The sequence below is a fragment of the Thunnus albacares genome, chromosome 5 (assembly GCF_914725855.1).
Source record: "Thunnus albacares chromosome 5, fThuAlb1.1, whole genome shotgun sequence".
NCBI classification, from domain to species: domain Eukaryota; kingdom Metazoa; phylum Chordata; class Actinopteri; order Scombriformes; family Scombridae; genus Thunnus; species Thunnus albacares.
The window spans coordinates 5,550,882-5,574,787 of NC_058110.1; the positions used below are offsets into that span (position 1 = coordinate 5,550,882).

The 23,906-nt window shown below is 37.9% G+C and overlaps 2 protein-coding genes across 5 annotated transcripts in view; both read right to left on the bottom strand.

Moving 5' to 3' along the window:
• Positions 1-2,937: 2,937 nt before the first annotated feature.
• LOC122983141 (protein-L-isoaspartate O-methyltransferase domain-containing protein 2) lies at positions 2,938-13,773 on the bottom strand. The gene is made up of 7 exons (XM_044352923.1): positions 13,635-13,773; positions 11,175-11,335; positions 10,828-10,978; positions 7,475-7,577; positions 7,220-7,391; positions 6,806-6,929; positions 2,938-5,795 (listed from the first exon to the last, which is right to left on the bottom strand). The coding sequence occupies exons 2-7, from the start codon at positions 11,328-11,330 to the stop codon at positions 5,236-5,238; spliced, it is 1,266 nt and encodes a 421-aa protein (XP_044208858.1). The 5' UTR covers positions 11,331-11,335; positions 13,635-13,773; the 3' UTR covers positions 2,938-5,235.
• A 4,269-nt stretch (positions 13,774-18,042) lies between these two features.
• Positions 18,043-23,906, bottom strand: part of myt1b (myelin transcription factor 1b) — a 45,514-nt gene continuing 39,650 nt past the window's right edge. For 3 of the 4 annotated variants that reach the window (XM_044352665.1, XM_044352666.1, XM_044352663.1), the window contains 2 exons: positions 23,559-23,702; positions 18,043-23,339 (listed from right to left, as the gene is read on the bottom strand). In XM_044352665.1, coding sequence (XP_044208600.1) covers positions 23,196-23,339; positions 23,559-23,702 — 288 coding nt within the window. In that variant the 3' untranslated portion in view covers positions 18,043-23,195. The remainder of the gene's footprint in view (positions 23,340-23,558; positions 23,703-23,906) is intronic. The other variant, XM_044352664.1, reaches the window with a different exon arrangement.

Consider the following 23,906-nt stretch of genomic DNA (forward strand, 5'->3'; position numbering starts at 1 on the left):
TTACCTTATCTACCTTTTTATTGGTCAGTGTGGACCTTGGAATGAACTGATTGGTATAACAGAACACTAAAATCCCAGGGGAGTGCTGAGTTCTTGACAGTACTGCGGTGGTTCCACAAAATGCAGTTGAAACACAATGAACTTGAATGGATCAAAATACACAAACCATTCCATTTGTATGCCTACAGATGAATAATATGCAGTTTTAACTTCCCTAGTTCAGCCTTCCTCTCTGCTGCTCTCTGTTCCCCATACTCTAACTGTGAGGGGTGTGCTGTCCACTCGCTGCTTCTGTGTAGGGGTTTTACAACCCACTGTGACATTTCAACAAGCCTGGCTCAAATGGCAAATGAAATCCTCTTCAATACTTGTTGTGTGCAGTTGATGGTGTCTGTTTAATCACGCCTGTATCCCCAAAAAGAGACCATTAAAGTAGTCTAACTAAAGGGATCTCACTTGCTGTTTGACCCAAGCCTGCATACCTTATGAATTTAGATATGTAACAGTGAACATAGACTTGTTGATAGGCAATCCTCAGTCACTTTTGCAGATGTAAAAAACAAACAAACAAAAAAAACCCAAAAGAAAAAAACGAAAATGGGTTTCCATATTGAAAAAAATTAATTTATTATAATCTTTCATTTTTATATACAGATGTAGATATAATTTTCTATTCTGTTTATCTTTAAAAATAGATTATTGTTTTATTTTTTGAGCTTTGTAATTTAATGTTGAAGTTTTATTTCATGTAACATGTTTCTTTTGTATTCAGCAACATACAGGTTATTTTCTTGTTTGTTTACACTTAAAGTCTCTAGTCTTTAAGTTCTGTATTTGGAAGATGAAAGCTCAACTGTTGCATGGCATTGATTTTGGAAAGGTGGAGATAGAAAGAAATATGAGATTGATTAACGCTACAGTTGAGTATTTACATGTTCAATGTACATTTTAATGTCACAAACACAAACATAATCTTTAGAATAAGGCCTGATTGTTGTAACTAACATTGCAATGCTGTATACCTGTCGCATGATTTTTAGCATGCTTGAGTAATACTTTTGGTTGTTTGAGTATTCATCAGTCATAGGAATTTGGAGAGCAAATTGTGAATGTCTTAATTTAATTGAATATCTTTGCATCTGTATCCCATAGCTTCATCACTGGATCCAAACTCATATCTAAGACTTTTATGACCAACCTTTATGCGCTGGATTTGTTTTCATAGCCAAATGATGATTATGCTAGTGCACCTCTGTCTGTGGCTGGCTATGTCTTTTACTTGTTAAATTTCTTTTGATTATTAAAGACAATTTACTGATTACACAGTGGTAGAGTGTCCTGTCTCTTTTGGGGTTATTTAAGGAGGGTATTTGATGATGTATAACACCATCATAACCAGTCTGTGATGCCAACATCTTGCAGGACATTCAAAAGATTTAGAATTGCACTTCTAAAACACTGTCAGGCTCACAATGGGCAGTTTTTTTTGTTTGTTTTTTTAAAAAAAGGTTAAAAATCCATGTAACAGAACCAGAGATATCTTTTTTTTATTCTACGCATTTGTCTTCCTTGTCCAAACCTGGTACCTACATCACCCACAATGCAACTCCAATTCACTCAACTGTGCAGATTCAGGTGTTATGCTTGTAGCAGCTTATGTAGCCTGGAGCTGCTAGCCTCCAGCATGCATGAAGTGCATTAAGTGGGCTATAGAGGTTTGGTAACCTCACTTTCTGACTCCACATCTCCAGTTTTTGTAGTCTCTAGCCCTAACCCACATTGACTCAAGTGACATCACTTGAGGCAATTTATCAGATTTCACAAAGCTCCCTCTGAAGAACCAAAAGGCTTTATACTTCTTTTTTCACCTATGCAGTAGTACTCCCAAACACCTGGAAACAGACTATTTTCTGCCATGGTTAGAACAGTTTTTGTTATTTACCGTAAGAGATTTTTGTAGTTCTTTATTCCTCTGTATTCTCAGCATGTGGGTGGGGCTCATTTAGAAAAAGATTATGTCACACACTTTAAGGTTCCAGTCAAGATTTAGCAATGTTTGAATCAGATTTTTCTGATTATTTGATAGTTGCTTATACAGTCATGAATATTTAATGTAACGAGGAATACTCAATATTGGAAGCCAGGTTCCCGAGGGCTTTAATGGCAGAGAATTCACTCATGGTATGTTGCCTGTTTTTGGTGGAATTTTTGAAGGTAATTTTTGTTTTTGTTTCAGAGGACTTAATGAAAAGAATAATCTAAACCCCCCAAAAAAGACATGGTCGTATTTTTTGATAATTTTCTAACCGTTGAAATGTCCATTCATGGTAAAAGAAGCATTGGCAACAATTTGTGACAAAACTGAATATTACCATCAAATACAGCTTTTTATGATTATAAAATGTCAACATGATAAATCTAATGTTTATTCATAATATACTATGCCAGTATGAATTTTCCAACATTTTGTAGATATTTTACATTAAAATACAGTCCCTAATTATGTGAATCCAGAATGAAACTGCTAATTTTGGCATTCTAAGAGTTGTAGGCTTCTGTTTGAATGTGAGTTGGCAATGCTTTGTAGAGTACCACAAGGAAATGTTACATTGTTTTATTCTCAGGTGTTAGACATTGCTCTTGTCCATAAAAAGAGATGTGCGATTTAAAAATGTATTTTATTTTACTTTAATAGCTACATATCTATGTAGATAATTGAAAAAAGATCTTTATGTTCATAAATGTCAACCATCTGGTAGAGTTGGTATTTTAATAATAGTTTAAAAAAATGATTTGCTTTTCACTAGGTGATACGATTAAAGGGTTAAAAAGTCTTTTCCTGGATTTATAAGTCATGATTACTTTGGAAATTTCAAATACAAAGGGCATTAGTATTCAGCTAATCGAAAACAACACTTCCCTCATTTACAGCTGGACTTTCTTTTGTATAACAGACTTTATTAACAGCAGTCATAATACAGCTCAATTTTAAAAACAAGCAAGTCATTCTCCCCAAAACTTGATATTAAGTGCAAAAAAAACAAACCATCATGATCATATACATTCAGCAGAGAATCACAACTGCACAACAACCAAACATGGATGGTACTCATGTCAGATAAAGGAATGGTCTACATACAGTACTCAAAAGGTAGATCCAGCAGCTGTAGAAATGGTGGAACAGCCAAACAGTGAAGCATGATGTTACAGTCAGCAGAAATCAGAAGGGAAGTGAATCTCCTGGCCAGATAAGGACCTGCTTTTTGGACACAATCCTCCCATTCAAACCTGCACATATTCAAATTCCTCCTCATGTTGTGATCACATCCGTTATTTCTCCAATGACCTCATGAAGGGTGCTTCCATGTTGCCTTGAGCAAAGATCACTTTGCTATTCATCAGAGAATCTCTGCAAATATAACCTTTAAAATGAGAAGAATCTAAGACATGATAAAAAATATATTAACAACCAGAAGTGTCATTTCAGTGGTAGTAGTTTTTGTAATGATAAAACATCAATTATCAGCTTTTTTTCTTCAAATGAGTGACTTGCTGTTGATCTGCTGTTTCCTCTAAAGAATCTCGTCCATGCAACTTAAGTTTGGCACAAAGGGGAGCAGAGCAGAAAGTTTGGTACAAAAGCAAGAAGTAAAAAGGAATAAAGCTCCATCTAACTGGAAACTACAACAGAAAAAAATGTCAGATGTAAGACACTTGATAAAGCATCTTTGTTTTTTTTTCTTTTCTTTTTTTTTCATTCAAACAACAAATTCATATGTACACAACACTTCAAGTCTCATAAAATTCAAGATTCAAAATGTTACAACAACAAAAAAAAAAACACAAAAACAAAGATGAGAGCACGGTGAGAGAAAACCTGCACACTGTCAATCATCAGAAATAGTTATTGTTTTTATCATGCTGGTTTATTTCTGTAAATTGGAATATTAGTAAGTATGTGATTTTTTTATGGTCTTTCTGTTTTGGTTAAGAGATTACTATTGGATATAGAGAAAAACAGTGAAACCACCCTTTGGATACACATGTAAGGATTCAGGGTCAGTTTCATCTCCATATGACAAAGTCAGGAGACAACTCATGTAATGACACATGTGCATAGAAAAAGGGAAAACTCAGCTTTTTTGTTAAATCAACGAGTTGCCTAAAAACACTTGAAATTATGACCAAACCTTGGTCAACTCCTTGGAAAAGCATGTAAGTTAAATTATCTAATGTACTGGGGACTTGAGGCAAAGCTCCCATTTGATTTTGGAAATCAATGGAAATAATCACAAAACAGGACACCATCTTGGTCACTAGCTGTACAGGTAGCTGCAGTATCATTAAATATGATACAGTGAAAGAGAAAATATGCTTCTCACATCATTGCGCGCTTCACTCACAAAGTTGAGCAATAAGCAGACTACAACTTCCTTCCTAAAACAGCACCATCCCCATTATGTGATATTAAACACACACACACACACACACACACACCCACAACCACACATACACACCCTTCTGTGGGCATAGCAGCTTCCACACTTATCCAGTAACTTATACTCTGTAACCTGGGGAACAATTGTAATTAGTGGATGTAAGAGAGCTGAGGAAGCCTGCTGCTTTCTGGTCGCTGCTCTGCTGAAGCTACTCTTTCTGCTTGTTGCTACAGTGTTTGAACTCTGTTGCCATGTCTAGTCTGCTGTTGTAGACTAAACAATGATGGTGCTCTTTCTCAGCACCATTAAATTGCCTTTTGCAAGCTTAAATACTATAAGTGTACACTGTTAAGCTAGATTTGCATGTTAGTTATACAGAGCTGTAGAGAAAACTGAGTATATATTATGTATCAATTTATATTTCTTTTCACCTCAAAGGAGACATAAAATTTACATCAGTGACTGTTTGGTTGTCTGAAACATTGGAGTGAATTGTTTCTGTTGTCAGCATAGTGAAACCCTCCCTCCCCCCTAAACTGGACAAACTGAACTGACTCCTTACAGTTCCAGGAAATTAATCACGTAAAGAACAGTGGGAGGCAGAGCAAAAAGAGGAAGTTGGAGAGAGAGAGGATGAGGACAGGTGAGAGAGCGAGAGAAAGAGACCCATAGTGGAGCCGTGGAGTAAGGTGGGTGGCATGTTGTTCTGCCTTGTACAGGTGGTGGTGGGGTTGTAACATAGGCCGCAGCCTCTGCTGGGTTGTTGACTCTGGACCTGGCTATCAATCCAGCCAGCTCATTTCTCCCTGTAGTACAGCAGGTACATCTTCAGAGGCTCAGGCAGTGGCAGGCCCAGTATCCTCTCTCTCAGGACATTCACGGCCGGCTGGGGTCGGAGCAGCTCCCCGGTCTCCTTCTCCTCCTCCTCCTCCTCCTGCTCCTCCTCTTCATCATCTTCTTCCATCATCTCCTCTTCTTCCACCACCCCTCCTGCTCCTCTCCCCACCTTCCTGCTCCCCCTCATCTGCCGCCTCACCTCCCTCTCTCCTGCCTCCTCCTCATCCTCTGCTCTCCCTCCCTGATTGTTGTTGCTGTCCAGGGGAGTGGGGCCAATACCGCTGCTGGCCACCACTTGACGGGTGGCCAGGACAAGGGCATTGCAATGGCGCCGGTGGACGCGCCGACGTTTGAAGCGAGGGCCATACTTATGGAGCCCAGCCACTGCCAGACCTCTGCCCACACTGAAAGAGGAACCCCTGCCACGTGATAGGCTGTCTCCTCCATCTGTGGTCACCCTGAGGGTGTGGCGGATACAGATACGAGCCAGTTCCTGTAATGTCCGTACCTCATACTTTGCTGCAAAATTGAAAACCACAACACAACAGAGCAGAGAGGAAAATATTAGTACAAAACATGGGAGGAAGACAACAAAACTCAACAATTGTGGAGGTGGAGGTGGGTGATGTTATCATTACCTGCCCTGGTCAGTGATTTTAATGCAGCTTAGTGGGTAATTTTTCACCCACACCCCAGTAATAATTACAGCTGCAATTACCCACTGTATTTCAGTGAACTCACTGGATTTAAATCCTGTCCAGAGTGATGTCCTTGCATTTTAAAATGGATGTCTGAGGTTTTTTCAAGTTGCTTGTCCTTCTACATTTTTTAAACTCAGTGAAATTTAACTTTTGTGTGAAAATTAAGTCAAAAATATTTTTGCTAATCTGATAGATGGAAACATGCAACAACATACCAACATATGGGCCTATTTTGGGAACCAATATGACCACTGGCAAAAACAAGACCCCATGAAAGCTCATCAACTGGGCAGTTGTGATGTCAGCTACAGGTAGATACTGCTATTCTTTAATGAGCCCAGTTTTTAGATATTTGTTTACATTTTGGCAAATAGACGCCATTAAACGTACGCTGAGTTAGCCATTAGCAGCTCCTGTGTAGCCATGGATGTACAGACAACTATCACTGGAATACTTTCATACTGAAAAAAAATTAAAAATGTGATGATTCTCAGGCAAGTTCTGAAGCTTCTATTCTCTATGATTTCTAAATGGATTGATGGAGGTTTATTGACGATAGACATGGGAGATAATGATATCATGACATTCACCTCACGCAGTATCTTTGCCTCAATGTCCATGTCTGTTACAGATGTCATGTCTATTACAGACTATATCCTGTTATTTCCCCATGATGTCCGAAATGATGAGTTCAATTACCAAGCACAGTGAGTATTTCATTCCCTACCTCCCCCTGTAATGTTAATCCCACCTGAATGGGGCTTTAGACACAGATTACATATGTTTTTTTTGTATTTTTGATTTTAAAAAGGTTGAAATGAGACTCACGCAGCGGGGCAGTCTTGGGTTTGCCATTTGTGCTGTGTTTAGGCAGCACCAGAGGAGCGAAGGACACAGAGATGATCTTTTTGGTCTCCCAGCTGTTCAGCCCTGTACGGGTGATCTTGGTCAACTGTGGAAAATACAGCAGGAAGAATTTAAAAGTGCTCTTGTGCTTGTACTTTGTGTGTGTGTGTACTGGTGCATCCTGATGATTGTGGTACAATAAGTCCATTCATCCCACAAGAATTGTTTCAAATGAAGATATTCAAGATTAGATGATATTTTGAATTTTGAAAGTTGCAAGGTGCTGTGCACATAATACAAAAAATCAAAGCCAATGATATATCAACATTACAATCAATAAAAACAAAAATACAGATGGAGAAGAAGGTGGCAGATTTTCTCAAGCAAAACACCAACCTTTTCCTCAAGAGGCATCACAAGGATGCCCCCCAGCTTGAGCAGGTTCTTCATGTAATCCTCATGGTCCTTCTGCACCCCGGCCCCACAGTACACCCTATCATACTGACGGCTCTCTGGAGGAATCTCCAGGCAGTTGCCCACAACAAAGGATGGCTCACAGAATTCAAATCTGAAGAGAGACACAAGAGCAATGGAAAACACTGTAGACATGTGGAAAACTAGAAAACATCACTGACACATTTGGATACCTACTTATCAAAGCTGTCGCTGGTTTTGATGAAGGTGTCGAGCTTCTGGTAGGCGTACTCGATAACATCTGTGTGTAACTCTATCCCATGATTCACCCCAAATGGTCCTGGAACAGTTAGCATACCATTGTTTTCAATTAACCACATTTACATGGACACAAAACTGTTTGTGATGCCATAGGGCATTATGCCCAACTACAAATGTTGTGTGTGATTATTCTCATATTAGAAACACAACCTGTATTGTTACAGGCCAGTGAGAATTTAATACACATATTTCAATTTTTATAAAGTGAGTAGTTGTAGTAATGAATAGCCATGTACTGAGAATATAGGTGTCACATTTGACTTATTATTAATATTAAGAAAATGTATTAATTTCTGCTTCTCAATGATTCACAATACAGCAAAATGCTGCCTTTGAAACTTTTTTTTAATTAAGTTTAGAAAATGTACAATGTTTTTATCCTACATTGGCTCTTCAGGCACAAGGGTGTCATGAAATCACCTACAGTTTTTTGGGACTCAACACCTGTGTTTTCTACACTGATAATTAAGAAACTTGTGCAATTGAATTGTAAAAATAATTAAATGATTCCATGCTTTTGTGTCTTCACTCATTCAGCTCTTGCCTCAGCCAAAGAGCTGTGGCTATCTGCAGATGGTTCAAAATATTGCAGCCCGTTTTCTAAGAAACACAACACGCAGGCAGCACATTACTCCAGTGACAGCTGCTCTGCCAGTGGAGTTTAGAATTCAATATAAAATTTTAGTTATTACCTCTCAGGCTCTAAATTGTGAATCCCTTGGGTATATTTCTGAATTTTTGTGTCCATGTAGTAACTATAGTAACTCTCTCAGGTCAGTTATCCAGAGTCCATTGGTTCCCAGAGCTCAGCTGAGACCAGGCATGTGCGGTCTTTTCCCCTTGACTTTGAAAAACCTTCCAAGTCAACTGAAAAAAAAAATTGTATTGCCTCACTTCTCTTTCCTTTACTGACATTTTACTTTTTAAAAATGTTATTACTGTTTTGTGAATTCTGTTTTGTTGTTCTTGAGTTTGTTACCATGAAGCCTGTTTAATATTTAATGCTCATTGATTTTACTGTGAAGTACATGGTAACCAGAGTGTTGAATGAATAAATCTTTGATTACTTACCTATTCATAGAGTTACTGCTGTTTTCTCTGCCTTTGTCATTTCTACACAAATACACATGAAGATTGCAATTGTTTGGAATGTCACTGTATTATAATAATAATAATGAAAACAACTGATTAGGGCTGCAACTAACGATAACTTTGATTATTGATTAATCTGTAGAGTATTTTCTCAATTAATCACTTAGACGTTTGGTCCATAAAATGTCAGAAAATTGTGAAAAATATCAATCACTGTTTCTCAAAGCCCAAGATGACGTCCACAAATGTCTTCTTTTGTCTCGACCAACAGTCCACAACTCAAAGATATTTTTCTTACTATCATAGAGGACTAGAGAAACCATAAAATATTCACATTTGAGAACCTGAAATCAGAGAATTTGGAATTTTTTTCTTTAAAAAATAGCTCAAAAGGATTAATCAATAATCAAAATAGTTTACGGTTTATTTTCTGTCGAGCGACTAGCGGATTATTGGATTATTCTGTGACTGCGGACCGTGTACAGTGTTGATATTTAGCATCTAGGCTCTGACCTGTCACTCCCAACAAGGAAACACTAAGCTCAGCACAGCAGGGAGTAGGGAATGATGATACTAACTTCCCCCTAGGTAGACTCAGAGCCTACAGGTGGACACTGAGGTGGAGGTGGGGGTTTTGAAATGATATATGAGCAGCAGCAGTAGCAGCAGATGACACCTAGCTTTCAGGTGTGGCAGCAGACAGCAGGCAGCAAAGGAGTGAACAGAGCACTGACATGTGTGTTGCTCTATGTTGCCATGAGAGGAGGATGCCATGTGAGTGAGGCAGCAGACTCGAGTTCACTGCATGAACTGGCTTGCAGGCTTAGCTTCATTATTGGCAACAGTCATATTGCCATTGGAAAATCAACTGTATTAGAACTATAAATGTTTGAATGCAACTCCAACCTTACTTTTTTCTCTTAAAAAAAGTATTATGTATCCAGGCAAGTTGACAGAGCAAGTTGTTTTTCACAGCAATAGTCTAATTGAGCAGTTTTGAGTACCACAATAGCCATCAGTGCCACAGAATTGCTTCGTTGGAACAATTCAAGGATTAGTACATTGCTGATGGACACTTCAAAGAATGTGAATCATCTTTCAACTCTTTTAACAAGCATGCCTGACAGATATTGGATTTTTGACTCTGACAACAATATCAATATTTGTGAGTTACAAAATTCAGAAAACAATATATTGGTCAATATTCATCTTTTTACATTAACACATAACACTCACAACAGTTTGAGTTTTTTTAAGATATGTCTTGAGCAGGCCATTTCACAAGACCAAAAACATATAATTTCTGTTCTGACATTTCATGTTAATTATCGGCCAACATATGCACTGAAACAGATATAGTGCAAAAGGCTAATATTGGTCAATATATCTCACCAACTGATTCACCAGTTTAGCTCTAGCATGTACCTGTAACCTTCATGCTATATGTTTACACTTTGATACCAGAACAAGATCACAATTGTCAGAGTTGAGGGATAGGTTCACAATTTTTCAAGTCTATCTTAAAACAACAGTCAGGTACCCATATGGACATTAAAAGAGGTCTTCCTCGCTGTAATTCCTCCTGTTCATACTGGCTATTAAAAGATCCCTTCAAATGTGCTTCCAATGTAAGTGATGGGGGCCAAAATCCACAGTGTATCACACAGTCATTTTGTGCAAAATGCATATAAAAGTTTATCTGAAGCTTATATGCAGTCTGAGTTAGTCATATCAAGTTGATATCTGCCACATTTACAGTGTTTTTAGCATCTAATTCCCTCTTTGTGTTTCCTACGACAGTGTTTCCCTGTTGAGCTGCAGTGGAAGTATAGGAACAAAAAGAGGTACGTTGGCACTAAAAAAAGACTGTAACGTTGAAAGATATCTACTTGATCTGACTAATTTGGATGACTGAAGATTCATATTAGCTTCAGATAACTTTTAAATACATTTTTGCACAGAAGGAGGCTTGTGGATTTTGGTCCCATCACTTACACTGTAAGTGCTTTATGAAAGGATCAGAATAATCAGTATGAACATGAGGAGTGATTACAGTAAGAATAACCTATTTCAATGTTCATTTGGGCACCTGACTGTTGTTTTAAGACAGACTTGAAAAATTGTGAACCTGTCCTTTAAAGTAAAGACATGCTGGATTATTGCAGGGAACCACCTACCCAATATGAGGCCAACCATGGTGCTGAGGTAGCCAGTCCCACTGCCAAGGTTAAGGAACGAGAGACCAGGGTGGAGATCCAAAGCCTCCATCACCTCGGAGTAGATACACGGAGCAGACAGATGGATGTTTCCATGCCGCCAAGCCAAGTCCTGACAATAACATTTAATATACCCCAACATCTTTCAGCTTATCAAACTCTTAAAAACATGGTGATTATGCAGTGACTAATAACAAAAGAAATATTCAACATCATTAGCTATTATTTCACTTCAAAACATAATCATGTCTGCTGTACATCTCTTTGGACCCTGTCTGGGTGACTTGACAGACTTTCATTTTGCTCACCTTGTAGGCGTTATCCCGGTATTCATCTAGGTAATAGTCAGCACGATCGATAGCTCGAAAAGCCTGCTCCACCAGGTCTGAGCGAATGTAATAAGCCTCCTTCAAGTTGTCAATCAAGTCGTCATTGTCCTCACCAGCACTCACAGCTCCCCCCATGTTGACTGAAGACAAAAGGAAACAGGTGGTTTACTATGACAAAGCAGTTTGTGTGAAGCTAATTAACCTCTAAACATTAGATACCATCAGGTTGCATTTTTTTTCTACAACCACAGGATGGATTACCATTTAACTTTGTGCAGACATTCATGGTCCCAAGAGGATGAATCTTAATGACTTTTCTTTTAATGCCACCAGGAGGTCAAAATTTCAGTTTGTCCAATACAAACTGTCTATGAGCACATCCATTAAAAATTAATGACATTCCCATTAGCCTCAGTTGTACTTTCTGTTACTTTGCACTAATGAAAACACTGATAAAGAATAAACTGTACAGAAATGACAACCAGTACCATACATACAGTATTATAAGTATTTCATGGTGTTCAGAACTAAATGAAGACTGCATTTCTTACATCTCTCAAGCTCATTTTACTCCATTTGCTCAGCCAACATTACATGCTATAATAAAATCTCACAAGTGACTTAACCTGATGACATTTTCAAGCTGACAACATGATTAACCCTTTGTATATACACTGCCAAAGAACTCTATTCTGAAACCTCACTCTGGCAAACTATTACATTTACTTCATCACCACTGCTAAAGATAGTAAACCAACTCTGGATGTCAACTTTTATCCATCAAACGGTTCACTTTTCTTTACAGACAAATTACAGACTCACTAGATCTTTTTTTTAAATTACCATTTAATTTCTTCAGTTTCTTTAGATGGTGGGACACTTGTTTAGAAACTTTAGTACTTCTGTACCTGTGCATTTCAACATTTAACTGCTGTTCACAGCACTTTAAAAACAGTCTTAAAATCATACTGTGTATGTCATCTCTTGAGCAATGTGTTAATTATTAAAGAAAGTGGAAAGCTGAAAAAACTTCTTATTTGAAGAAGTGCTTTGGGACGAGACCAGGTCTGTCATTTTGTGTTGACTTAAAATCTGCACAACTTGGATAACAATCACAGCCTGTGAGTACGTCTGATTTAATAGCACCAAGATGTGGTTATTGTTAAAAATACTCCTTTATATAACATACTCTATTTTGAATAATAATTTGTGTCTGACTGGGTTTTACCACAAAAAAGTTTAATTATCTTGTTAAAATCCTTAAAATTACATCTACTCCTTCTCCATCATTGAAAAATCCAGAATCTATGACTATGCAAATATTTTTTATTTCAAAAGTTTTACTGCTGGACACATGATGTCTCCTACTTCACTGTGAAGTCCATTCTCAGTGTATGTGCACTGGAGGCATCATGTTTCCACATCACACAGGATTGGCTCCAAAACTAGTTGTGATATCACAAATCCTGCTCTTAGGACAGAGAAACTTTCAACTTTTAGTTGAATGTCTGTGTCTCAACTATATGCACCACAAGCCTGACATGACTAAGCCTAAATGAAGCTTTTGGCAGCAGAATGCAATGGTAGGTGTGAATGCTGTGGATGCAATTCAGGGCCGTGTTAAAAACAACAGCAGAGAGCAATGCCAAAGGACAGGAGGGACAGAGATCACAGGGTGCACGGGCTGCCAAATGCTGGTCATAGTCATGAGGCAAGAACAAAGGGTGATGTGCATTTAAATATTACTGCACCTCTTGTCTTTGATGCCACTTGGCTGAGCTGAAGTAGATGTTGTCAGGCCAATATAGAACAAACAGCACCCCTTGCCTTAAATGAATACTCATTTTCAGGGAAGAGAATCCAGCTATGAGATGTTGCCGCTGTGAATATTTTTATGATGTGCTTCTTCAGGGTGTTTAGCAGAGATTACCACAGGAGGGCGCTGTAATACAAGTCTTTAACTAACTATTTGGTTTAGTAGGCTGGTAGGGTACACACTTCCTGCGCCTCGCTATTCATTTGCAATTCAATGAATTAGCTACAACGTCCTTTCCTTTATCTACAAGGTTTTTAACGGGAGTCAAAAGTCACACCACGACCTGTAACTCCAGCAGGTTTCATTTCACCGCAAACATCCATACAAATCCTACTTGCGGCTGCTGTTTGCGCCAATCAGGTGATCCAGTTTCGACAAAACAATAGAATTCAAGCTCTCTTGGTCTAACAACCACCCAGTATAAAATACAAAAACACATGATTACATCTGTAACAAACTGTCAGACACGGGCAAGGTCAACACAAACAGAAACAACCGCAGTCTTGTCTTCGCTGAAAGAGAAGTGAGATCGAGACAAGAATGATAACAGCTAACTACTGCTAGCGGTGTAGGAGCACATGCTAGCTTTCACTGTGCTCCCACTGATGGAGATGACGTTATACCTGGTCAAATGCCGACTGATATTCTCTCTCTTAACGATTTTCCTTGTGTTCAGCCTTTTGTTGTTTGGGGGGATGTAGTCAGAGACACAGCACTGCTCGATGTAAACATTTGGCCAGCTGACGCTCTGACGTCATACGTAATGCGCGCATAACGGCCAGAGGAGGATGGCCTGCATAGACACTGGAGCTCTGTTTAAACATGAACAGAAAGGGCAAATGTGATAGTTAAAATGTTATTCAAAAATGAATAGTGGTATTGACCACAAAATATGAATATTTTACCAAGTTTGACTGCCATTATTGAGTTACTTTTACCACGTGACTCAGCCAATACTAAGCTATTTCTGTCTCAGTTACTTCTAAGCTTGTCTGTGCTCTAATTAGCTTAAATAGCGAGCTTTAAATGGGCTTTAATTAAAAGTTATACCTATACTAAGTCAAATCCCTACAGGCCTTATTCACAGAACACATTTTGACATGTCACAGGTCACAGTAGGAAAAGCACAGGTGTAAATAATGAAAATAAATGATGGCTGAATTTCATTTAGCTGCTTCAATTTCAGGGTCCTGGTATTGCACATGCTGGCTCACTATCACACTGTCATGGTATACTTAGATAATAGAATGTTAATGTTATTAGTAACAACTGTGTACTACGACAAGTCCAAATGTCTGCTGTGAAATAGAAATAGAAACACATGTAGACTAATAAACTTGATGGTTTAAAGATTATCAACATGATATGAGAGCAAGAATATATATATATATATATATATATATATATATATATATATATATATATATATATATATATATATATATATATATATATATATATATACACACAAAAAATTCTGTATTTTTCAGACTTTCCAAGTCCTTTGCTGAACTGGTCACAACTGGTAGACATGTAACCAGTGACAGAGAGTCACAAGTAGATATTACAAGCAAAAAAAAACATTTGATATTGACACAGGGACTCCAAATAAGGTAATAAAGCAGGACCCACCTCAAGACTCCCATCATGTTAGATGATATTGTGCTTTAGTGGTGCACATTCCAAAACAGATTCTCAATCACATCAGAACAAACCAACTGACATTCAGTGAACTTGGATCTTGCAACCCCAAGAACTCCAGGGGCCCTACAATCCAGCCTATAAGTATGTGCAGTGAAATGCAGGGTGACACACTCTTGGGGCTTTGCTAAAAAAGGCTTAAAGTGTAGCAGTGAATAGGAATTATAATTAGAATAAATATAAGAATTAGAAAAGAAAAAAGGAGGGCATATTTGCCCAGTGTATATATGGACTGTACATTTCAGTTTGTAACAATGTAAAATGTGCACAGTCACAGTTATAAGGCAAATTAACATTTTGTACATACTTGGGAGTAAATACACCACTTGCCTGTAACAAGTCAGTTTCAGTTCTTGATTTTTGAACCATGTTATTCACCAGCTATCTGCATGGGTAAAACGTACTTCTTGATGTTCATTCCTCAAATTAAAACAGAACATTTTTCAAGCCCATCTTAATACAATACTCACATGTCCATATGTACATTAAAAGAGTCACTGCTTGTTGCAATCATTCCTGCTCTCCATACTGGCTATGAAGTGATCCCTCTCCAACACAATTCCAGTGTAAGTAATGGTGGTCTACATTCTGTGCAAAGATATATTATAAAGCTGAAGCTAATATGTAGCTTCAACAGTCTGAGTAAACCGAATTAAGTGCACATCTTCCAAAGTTAGTCCTCTTTTTGTACAAACTTCCACTGTAAGATACTTTACTTAGGCGGGATATTTGCAGTGACTGATTGCTCTTTCAATACACATGAACAGTCAGTATTGCTTTAGGATAGACTTGAAAAATGTGAATCTATCCTTGCCTATCCTAGATGCATGCACCGTGATAGCAGCATCCGTAGTTCTATCTCTGGTTCAGTGTCTCGTAGGAGGCTTTACAGGGATACCACTTCTCATAATTACACCTCTCACTGAGAATTCATATTTATCATATTTATTGGATTTTTTTGTGAGAAACTGTTAACCTTTCCCTGTGTAACAAACCTATTTTCACTGTACAAATATACTCACAAATATACTCACTGTAGTAGCCAGGATACCTACCTTAAAAACGCATCACTTCCTATAAAAGTAGATCCTCTGGAAAGATGTTTGGTGATGACAGTGGTCAATATTCCCAAACAAAAATATCAACCAGTACTGTGTTTGAAAAAATAAGTAATGTCACACAACATTAACGTCTTAGTTACCTTTAAAGATGATCCCCCTAGACAGCATGAGATTCTGCCTATGCAGAATACAGTTACAACACAGTTACAGTTTTGCTCAATTGCTTAAGCAAATTTTCTAAAACACTGTTATCATTCTCAATTTACACTGTGTGGCACTAAGCGCCACCAAAAATGATTTTTTTTGTCACTTTATGAAAATAGTCAAAATGTCAAAAATGTCAAACTGTGTCAGTATGAAAGTACTTACATACAGTAATTTTGTAAATATCCTGCAAAGTGAGAAAACAACCAAATACAGAAAACACAACCAAATACAGAAATGTTCTGCAAAAACAGAAAACACAACCAAAGGGTTCAGTCCTGTCAACTGTTGTCTTGTTACTAATTTCCATTGTGTTCTGTACAACTTGCAGAATTTTTGTATTTGGCTGTGTTTTCTGACTTTACAGCATTTTCTTTCTAAATGCTGCTCATTCATAGTCTGAAGATATTTTCTTCATTTGTTTTTGTTTTGTCTATTTACATGCGTTTTCAAAGTTGCAGTGCATTAAGCTCTCAGGGCCACCATAATATCTTCTACGGCCAACTGAAAAGTCTATCCACAGGTTTCTCACTGTCAACTTTCTGATAGGTCTCCAAATCAAAGTAAGAATCTTGTATGTGACTGTATCATAAACACAAAATGAAGGCACAAAATGTGGAAATTCATGTAAAGTGGGAACTATTTAGAAATGGAAAACAAAATGTACACATCTCAATGGCTATCCAAATACTCCTGTCAGTCTGCGTATTACAGTGTTTCATCTGACACTTCAACTGAGTAAAAACCATGGTAAGTAGTCAGTGTTGGTGACATTAAACAACAGGTTCACTAAAATGATCCACCAGATGTCAGTGTTGTTCAACATAACACACATGTAACTGCATGTTAACAGCATAGAGGTCACCCATTTTGTTCACCAGTCAAGCAGTGTGTGTATCTGCTCAGCCAGTATATCAATGCATAAGATATACTTAAACATCTTGCATCCCAGTTTACTTATCCACAAGACCTGGTGTTATGGCAATGTAAAATTAGTAAATAATAAGTAAATAAAAATAGTTTCTTTCTTATGGACACACACAGTTCCTGGAGACTTACTCCAACCCCTGACCATAACCACAACTTGCCTAAACCTAACCTAAAATGTACTTATTTACAGTGGTGGAAGAATTCTTCAGTTCCTTTACTTAAGTAAAAGTACCAATACAGCAATGTAAAAATACTCCATTACAAGTAAAAGTCCTGCATGAAAAGTCTTACTTAAGTAAAAGTATTATCAGCTTGATGTAGTTAAAGTATTAAAGTAAAAGTAACGGTTTGGTCCCTCTGACTGACATATTATTAAATATCATTAGATTATTATTACTGAAGCATTAGTGTGTAAGCAGCATGTTACTGTTGTAGCTGCTGGGGGTGGAGCTAGTTTGAACTACTTTTTTTAGAGTTAGCTAGTTTAGTCCATTGGTTCCCAACCTAGGGGTCAGGACCCTCCAAAGGGTCACCAGACAAATCTGAGGGGTCGTGAGATGATTAATGGGAAAGGAAAGTTGTTCTGATACAAAAATCTGTTTTCAGTTTTTTATTGAAATGAAACCATGTGAGAAGTTTAGAGGGAAAAATCACTATTTGGTGGAGCTGTTAACAACGCATAGACATGTGAAATGTGACCCCGACTACACACTGCTTTTTGTAAGATGTCAAAAGCCAAAAAGGTTGGAAACCACTGGTTTCATCTTTAACAACTGTTGTATTTTAAAAGTTTGTTATTTTATCCATGGCGTTGGATCTTCATCTGAAAAGTAACTAAAGCTGTCAAATAAATGTAGTGGAATAGAAAGTACAATATTTCCCTCTAAAATGTAGCAGAGTGGAGGCATAAAGTAACATAAAATGGAAATAGTCAAGTAAAGTACAGGTACCTCAAGATTGTACAGTATGTGAATAAATGTACTTAGTTACTCTCCACCCCTGCTGATTTATGTTATGGGAACTTGGTTTTTGTCCCCAAAAGGGAGGCGAGTCCTCACAGTGTGACTGTGTAAACAGATTTATGTCCCAAAAACACACAAGTATACACCCGCACACTGACACAACTGAGTCATCCTTGTCTATGATTCTTTATTTGCGTTTTTCATAGAGAACATTTAAAATGGTTCATACCCCCACAATAACTGACATCACTTCTCTGGTTTATAACACTGACACAGGAACAGGGGAACATGTACACAAGTACACAAACACACAGTCACAAATTCAGCCCATCTACAGTGTTTTACTTCCCAAAGAAACGCAATAAATAAAAATAAAAAAAACAATAAAAAATACATGAGACCCCGAGGACACACAGCCAAGGCCTGTCCCACTTTACAAAATGGTGCAGTACCAAAGGAACAACCACATCTACAAAAGTAACAAAAATTACCATACAATCTATCATTGTGGAAGTGCTTGTAATTTTGGAAGTTTTGTACTTTCTTAAAAGGATATCAATATCAATGCCTAGAAAATCACCAGTAAAAATAGCTCATCTCTGTAAAAATGTGCTAGCAGGACAACCCTTGGCTGTGGATTTATTTTTTTGTCGCAAACTATTCTTTTTTTTTTTTTTTTTAACCATTTTCAACTTGACTTCAATACAACAACAATAACACTGTTTCTTCTTAATACAAATATGTACAGAGACTTCCACTTGTTTTAAAATAATGCCCTGCACAATGATGCATTATTTAGGGATGATGGTGATGTTCTTCAAATTCCTTCACAGAAACTGTCCGTGCAGTTTGGTACCTGAATCAACTGAATGAGATCACAGTTTCTTTACTCTAACAAAAAGCTTGTTGTTTTGCATCTCTGTCACAAAATGGCCTCTACCTGCATGTAATAGACACATTTATTTTTTTCCCTATACATACTGTAGTAAAACCCCCACTTCCCCTAAAAGTATTGGTTAAGAGATCTAGATCCAGACCAAATGTTTTAAGCAGTATTTGAACCAGGTTTGCTGAGTGTAAACACACCATATCTTGAAATGAGTTGAGTGAGAAAGGCACACACGATAAGACCACACAGCATACAGCAGGGAAGAGGAGGGGAAGAAATGGGGGAGGGGGCTTTTGGTTTTGCTCAGCATGATGGAAAGTGCCACTCAACTTGACGTTTTACACACACCTGTACCTAAAATGAAACCAGGATGCAAAGGTGTACCCCCTCCCCTTCTTAAACACACAGCTGGATTTTGGTCTGGGCTGGTTTCCCTGAAAGTGTCATCATGTTAAATTCATTTTTATTAAGGGTGCTTTAGGGAAAAAACTGGACCCTGACCAGTTTGTTGTTTTTAATTTACTTTGCTATTTAGAATAATACAACTCTTTACTCCATCACTCAGTACTTTTATGTAAATAAGAAAACATATAGTACATGGGCACAGAACCAACTGTAGGCTGTATTTGCTTTCACAGCTGACATTTTTTGAAAATGTTATGCTTTCATGGTCTCAGTGTTATTCATTTACATACCTCACTAGACAATGTCATCAAGCAGTTTAAAATTGGTCATGCCATATAAATAAGTTAGGAGAATATTCACACTTAGGAGTCTTAACACTCTTGGGTAGTATTCTCGTGCATTTCAAGAGAGGAAGAATATCCTACTTTGTTAACCAAATGCATCAGAACTATCTTTCCCGAGGAAAGGTTAAACAAGACATGAGAGAGAGGGGGGTGGACGGGGAGGGGGGTTTAAAAGTCATAAAAAGCTTTGACATTCTTTTGAGTGATGGACACATGTTTATGCAACAAACGCCTCCTCCTAAAACAAAGGGGAGATTGTGAAGCCTGGCAAATCAATTTCCCACTCCCACACACTCATCTCGTTTCACACAAGTCCTTGATCCAGCCGCTGCTATCGCCTCTAGCCTCAGCTGACTGGCTGACCTATGGCATTGCTCTGTTCTGCTTTAGCAGCTCACTCCAGTCACCTGAGAACCAAACTCTGCTTCCTGTCAATCTCTTTTGGTTTTTGTTTTTGGAAAAGAAAGCATTGCTTCCTTTTTGTACATTTCCGAGCTTTGACAGCACGGGCTGAATCCCCTGACTCAAAGAGAAATATCTATCTGACATAATCTATAGGTTGTTTCTATGTGAACAGCAACAAACAGCAACAAAATGCTTTGTAATGCGCCCTCCAGATGGGGGGAATACTTGCTATTGCCCGTGATCTATTGGGTTCTTACAAGTCAAGACTCAAATGCTGGCATTTTCAACAGTTATTCAGAAAGTGCACAAAGGATTTTCATTCTACATTGGCTAAAAGCACATTTACAACAGGCCTTTGACATCAGAGTTACACAAGGGTATCATACTGTACACCACAGTAGCTGCAACAGACCACTCAAAGGCAGGTTACACTAAAGTATCCTACTTGCTTGTTTCAACATTAGAGAGAACGGGCTCATAACGAGCAGGCCTTACCATTAATAATACAATAACTGCACAACATAGCCAAACACTATGTGCAGGACATTATTCAGAGGCATCAGCTTTTTTTTGCTTTTTTTTTTTTACTATACATGAATTCACATGACACTTAGGAACAAAGAGCCAACCATCTAGTTCAAATTGACAGTCATTTCTCAGATTCAGTAGTACAACATACAGTAGATGTTTCTGACATTCTGGGGACAGACAAATAAAGGGTGGGGGGGGGGGGTTTGGAGACACATCCGAAGTATTGTACTGTATCATCAACAATGCCTGCTTGCCTTCAGCTTGACTGAATTGTATGTTTAAAGCCACAGTTGAACAGGTCTTAGTGATATTAAATAAGGTGTAACTGCCTCCTATTGATAATGCCCCTCACATCTCTTCTAGACAGCTAGTGATCCTTTGATAAGGTAATACAAGAGAAGAAGAGCAAGTCAACAATTACACTGGAAAAATATATGTATGTTTATATTCATATATATATCATCTTTAAAATCTATTTATACAGAATGTATATATAGTGTTCTTATGGCCATCTTGGCAGAGAAATAAAGGCATCTGAAACAATCACCACTCTCTTGATGCCATGGTCTTCCTGGGACCAGACATTGTTACATTGCAGAAATGCGAAGGATCAGGAAAGAAAGTGAGTTTTTTTGTTTTTATTTTCTTTTTTAGTGGCACTTTGTGCATCAAAAAATTAAAAACTAGAGTAAGGCTACAAGGGTGTGTATGTTTATCTGATAGAAGTTTGTCAAAGGAGGCCATCCTACAGTGTCTTCGAGGGTTGGATATGTCATTGTGTGTGTGTGTGTGTGTGTGTGTGTGTGTGTGTGTGTGTGTGTGTGTGTGTGTGTGTGTTTGTGTATGTGTTTTAGAGTCATTCATCCAGCCTAAAAACACAGCTGGAATACAGCTCTATATATGTACCATTGTACAGATGAAAATAAAAAATAATCAAAAAGCATCACTTAAGCATCTATAGTACATTACAGAGGTTTTGGGTGAGCCAGTGTGGCCGCTACAAAGCGCTTAGAAGAGGTAACATTTTTGAACTGTATTTTTTTTTTTTTTCAATTTCCTTGGTTTTCTTTCACCTGACAAAAGCAAACACAAGATGGCTCAAAAAACACAGACACCAGATACCAACAGAACAGTGATTGCTTTTGTTGGATTATTTTTATGTCTTTACAATCAGCTGCTGGTATGTCTAGGTATAAGCCTAAGTAATCAAACAGTTTTTGTATCGATTTTGTTTCTTTATTTAAATATCAGCAGTGGATCTTTAAGACTACTCAGACTCAACCGTCACATCACGCACATAAATAATAAAATAAATATACAGCCATGTCAATCAATTTCTTTCATATTAAATAAATAATAAATACATATTTTCTTTTTTTTCAGAAGTGGGTTTCTGAATGTACCAGTAACAGAAAGAACACAAACAATAGGGAGGAAAAACAAGAACAACCCCACAAAAATTACTTTTTTTGTAAAATTATCAAAAAATGCTTTTGTCAGTTATAAAACATCTGCGTCTTTTAAAAAGTACTCAAAACAAAATATGCCTTGTCAGTTATCTATAGAGATTCTTAAAATATTGACGTAAGACATCTGCAAATCGCTTCGACCATGATAATCAGTAAAGATGCATTCTTTTTGTGTTACAAAACAAAGTTAATAAATAGATTGATTCAAATAAATAAACCTCAATAACATAAATGGCAATAAGTTACAATTTAAAAGTTTGCAAATTTAAATAATTCATATATAATAATAATTACTGTACCACAAAACTATTCATTGAAATGAAGTGCAATTCCTATTTTGATAAATACTATAGATATGACTAACTGAATTTGAAATGTGTGCACACTATCACTATTATCATTTCAGTTTTTCAAATAAAAAAACAGAAAAAAAAAGGTTTTATATGCTGCTTTTCAAAACATAGTATCAGTTGTCCCATGAAAAATAAACAACCTACACTATTCCTGGATCGGTCTCACGACCTTGCTTGGAGAATTTCTTTTCTGCTAAACCGAGTCAACATTGCGCTGTTGACACCTCAGTAATACCACAAAGCAAACACACATTCAATTTAGTGCCTTGCCACATATTGCTGGGGTGTGCGTGTGTGGTCATTGATCAGAGAGCCTTTAGAGTTGACGAACATACACACACACACACACACACACTCACACACACACACACACACACACACACACACACACACACACACTCGCCACACACTGTGAATGCTACAGGACAGCACTGAGATACTTTACGTTCAACTCGTCTTGTGTCCTCTTAGTGTCACCGTGCTCTCCTGTAAGTGATCCTCCATGTTTTAAGCTCAGAATCTGATCAGCCAGGGAACAGTGAAACCCTCTCCAAAGACAGTTCAGGACACAAAAGAGACAACAGGTAAACATACAGCATATTGAAACCCCCCAGATACAGTTTATAGTAACATTATTCTTCTTTTCCATCCATTCTGACTGACAGATTTGTTTCCTCCTCCTATTTCCGCTCCAATCCCAGCAGCAGCATGGTGTGGATTTTGGTCCGCGTCACTTTTTCTTCTAACAGTGTGCTCCCTGGGTTGATTTTCTTAAGTTGCCGTTTATTAAAATAACCTGAATTCCCTTTTTGTTTTTGAATCATATTTCAATATATTGTAGAGTATTTCAACATCTCTCCTTCATTTCTCAGACTCTGTCACGCTCCTGCGCTTCAGGACAGCTTCACTCTTCCGTGTGCGTGTCAAGCCTCAGACTTTGATGCCCTTCACAGCTTTGTTGATGCTCTCAAGCAGAGCCTTGTTCTCAGGGCTCTGGAAGCAGTCCTTGTTGGTGTACATATCGGTCAGGGTGCTCACGTAGCTGTCAAAGTTCTGCTCTGTGATTGGCTCCTGCTGTGGTGCAAACAACAACCAATCTCAACTGAGAAGAGCAGGTAAATGAATAACTGCGCTTGTCAACACACCAGATTCACCTTGAAACAAATACAAAGTTTCTCTCACATGTTGAAGGCGTGTGAGTGGGTCCCTATGTGTGTGTGTGTGTGTGTGTGTGTGTGTGTGTGTGTGTGTGTGTGTGTGTGTGTGTGTGTGTGTGTGTGGACAACAACTCACCATGTGTGGCAGTCGAATGTTAGCCAGGCTGCGGATCAGGGCGCGACTGAGACCGGACAGCTCCATGAACAGAGCCTCGTTCTGCTCCTCGATCATTTTGTTCTCATGCTCAATAGTCTTCAGGTTCTTCTCCATGGATGATATCTGCAACATAAACAGCAGCCAGAGTTAGCTCAACACCACCAGGACCAAAAGAACATGTGTTTGTTTATCTTTACTGCCCAAGTAATACAGTAGAAGTAGAAATACAGGGATATCACACAGTTCTACTGCAGAGCAGATACATTTCTACACTTAAGGTGTTAGGTTGAAGCATGTCTTTTATCTGCAACTGGAAATTGAAATATG